Source organism: Pyrus communis, chromosome 5, assembly GCF_041283825.1.
Source record: "Pyrus communis isolate YQ-2024b chromosome 5, ASM4128382v1, whole genome shotgun sequence".
Classification (NCBI taxonomy): Eukaryota; Viridiplantae; Streptophyta; class Magnoliopsida; order Rosales; family Rosaceae; genus Pyrus; species Pyrus communis.
In genome coordinates, this window is record NC_142569.1 from 17,524,324 (window position 1) to 17,527,026 (window position 2,703).

The window sequence follows — 2,703 nt, forward strand, 5'->3', positions numbered from 1 at the left end:
AATTCTTGCGTAATGTTATGCTAATCAAGTAAGATTCTGACCTGAATTCACATAATAATTATTATAAGAATTGAGAGTAAAAATATTATCTATTAGTTTAAGGTGAGTTTACACTATCAATCATTTTCAACATGTAAGAAAGGTAGAGATGAAAAATATCATGTCGAACGAAAATTTCAATTTGCCGTAGGTATCATTTAAGAAAAATGAAATAGCAAATACTTACAAATTTCATGTAACAACACGTCATGCTAGAGAGACCAAATGTAAACCGCATAAAACGTAGCGAGTGATGATTGAACTCATTTTTTAAATAATTAGAGAGTTTTAACGAAAAGTCAACGGAACTGTTTACTTTAACGAAAAATCATATTTTTACACTAAAAAATCAATCCTAATACTATTCACTTTACTTTTTATTTTTTCTTTATTATTAAAACTCAAAATTTTCTAATGTTACTTGTTCTTATAAAAAAATCAATCTACAAAAGGATGGTCTAAAATGGCCACGGGTTTGGTGTCTCGAATTATGTGTCTCCTCTGTGTCTTCTTTTTTTTTTTTTTTTTAATTTGGGACATGTGTCCCCCATTTAACTTTAAAACTTAACACCGTTACTTTGCATAAAATTTAACTAAAAATTAAAAAAACTAAAAAAAAAAAAAAAAAAAAAAAACCCACTGTTGAAACTCATCATCCCCAATCTCCCTGCAATCCTTCCCCCAGTCTGCTGCAATCCTTCAAAAGAAGCCCTTACACCACGTGGAAACTCATCATCCTTATCGTCCGAATCAACCCCGGAAACCAAAACTTCCAATACTGAAACAAAATGAATGAAATTTCACCACGGCTGTCGCCGACCCGGTGATTTCCAAGCTCGAGGAGGTGAGATTCTTGACGGGTCGGTCCCGGTTCGCGACCCAGACGTAAGTCGGGACCGGAATCAGAGGATACCAAATGCCCAAGTACCAGTTGGGACTTTCGTCGTTGGTGGAGAAGAAGCCGAGCGCAAAGGTCCGGTTGGGGCTCGAGAGCGTCGCGTTCCCAAAGATTACGACTTTGCTTTTCCTCGCCATTGGGTTCTGTAAATTCGGGAGCGTCGCCGTCGCCGTCGCCGTCGCGAGTATGGGAGACCCGTTTGTGCTGCGCGTGGGGGAGTCAGGAAAGTCGGGGACCTTGGCTCTGGTGTAGAACTGGGATTCAATTCGGGGTAACAATTCGTCAATGGGGTTGGCGTTTGTGGGTTTTAGAAGAAGGGCTAGGAGTACAAGAAGGAGAAGAGAAATGGGCAGCATGGAAGAAGCCATGGCGAGTGGCGGCGACGGCGGGCGTGGTGAAATTTCATTCATTTTGTTTCAGTATTGGTTGGAAGTGTTTGGTTTCCGGGGTTGATTAGGACGATAAGGATGATGAGTTTCCACGGGGTTTAAGGGCTTCTTTTGAAGGATTGCAGGAGACTTGGGGAAGGATTGCAGGGAGATTGGGGATGATGAGTTCCGGGTTTTTTTTTTTTTTTTTTTTTTTTTTTTTTTTAACGAGTTTTTTAATTTTTAATTAAATTTTATGCAAAGTAACGGTGTTAAGTTTTAAAGTTCAGTGGATAACACGTGTCACAAAACTAAAAAAGAGACATAAAAGAGATACTTAATTCGGGACACCAAACCCGTAGCCGTCTAAAATTTGATCTGTCTAACATTTTTTTTGTAACAAAACATTAAACAAATCGGAAGGTGGTTAGTTATTCATTTTCTTTTGTCCTCTATATTTATCTTATTAATTCCAACTGTATTAAATCCCTCCCCTCTTCAAGGCAGCTCGTAGCTAGGGAAAAAAACAGTAGCATGCCTTTATCTTTCTATAAATAAGGCAAATCTCATGTCCCATTTGTATTAAAATCCATCAACCTTCTCAAGTCTACCTGCAATATTTGAGACATTTCATAAATATGGAAAACAAAATGGGGTACAATATTAAGCTTGTGTTGTGCATCTGCTCCTTGGCATTAATCTTAGCTCGTGTCTCCTCAGCCACTTCCAGAAGAGATATCAGAGGCTTCATCAATGAACACAACAAAGCTCGGGCGGAGGTCGGTGTTGGTCCGATCAAATGGAACGAGACCATAGCAAGGTATGCACAAAACTATGCCAATGTAAGATCTTGGGACTGTGCAATGGAGCACTCAATGGGGCCTTATGGTGAGAACATAGCCTCAGGCGAAGGCATGACGGGTGCAGCTGCTGTCAAGTATTGGGTTACCGAGAAGGAGTTCTATGACTACAACCAAAACAAATGTATTAACGACGAATGTGGTCACTACCTTGCTGTGATTTGGAGCAAATCAACCTATGTTGGTTGTGCCACGTCATTGTGCACGAATGGACAAACCTTCGTGATTTGCGATTATGATCCTTCTGTAACAGATGGGGAGCGCCCTTACTAAATAAATAAAACTTACATTGTAATCTTATGCCTTTAGCACTTGTTCATGCGTTAAGGACAGGAGTATTATATAGCACCCGTTACGAATAAGCTTTTCTCATATGTACTAGACATGACCATGTTTTGGTCTCGGATCTAGTATTTTGTTCTTTTAAATAAAAAATTAGAAATAAAAGGGAATGTGAGGTACATGTATATTGTAATCGTGTGTGCAAATACGCCTTCACTTTACGACATTCCATTGCAATGGATTTTATAATTTGTTG

General features: G+C 39.0%; 1 protein-coding gene across 1 annotated transcript; it reads left to right on the forward strand.

The window, feature by feature from the left end:
- The first annotated feature begins 1,872 nt into the window (after nt 1–1,872).
- LOC137722922 (basic form of pathogenesis-related protein 1-like) lies at nt 1,873–2,465 on the forward strand. Its single transcript, XM_068462048.2, has one exon. The coding sequence runs from the start codon at nt 1,944–1,946 to the stop codon at nt 2,436–2,438; it is 495 nt and encodes a 164-aa protein (XP_068318149.2). The 5' UTR covers nt 1,873–1,943; the 3' UTR covers nt 2,439–2,465.
- Nucleotides 2,466–2,703: the final 238 nt, after the last annotated feature.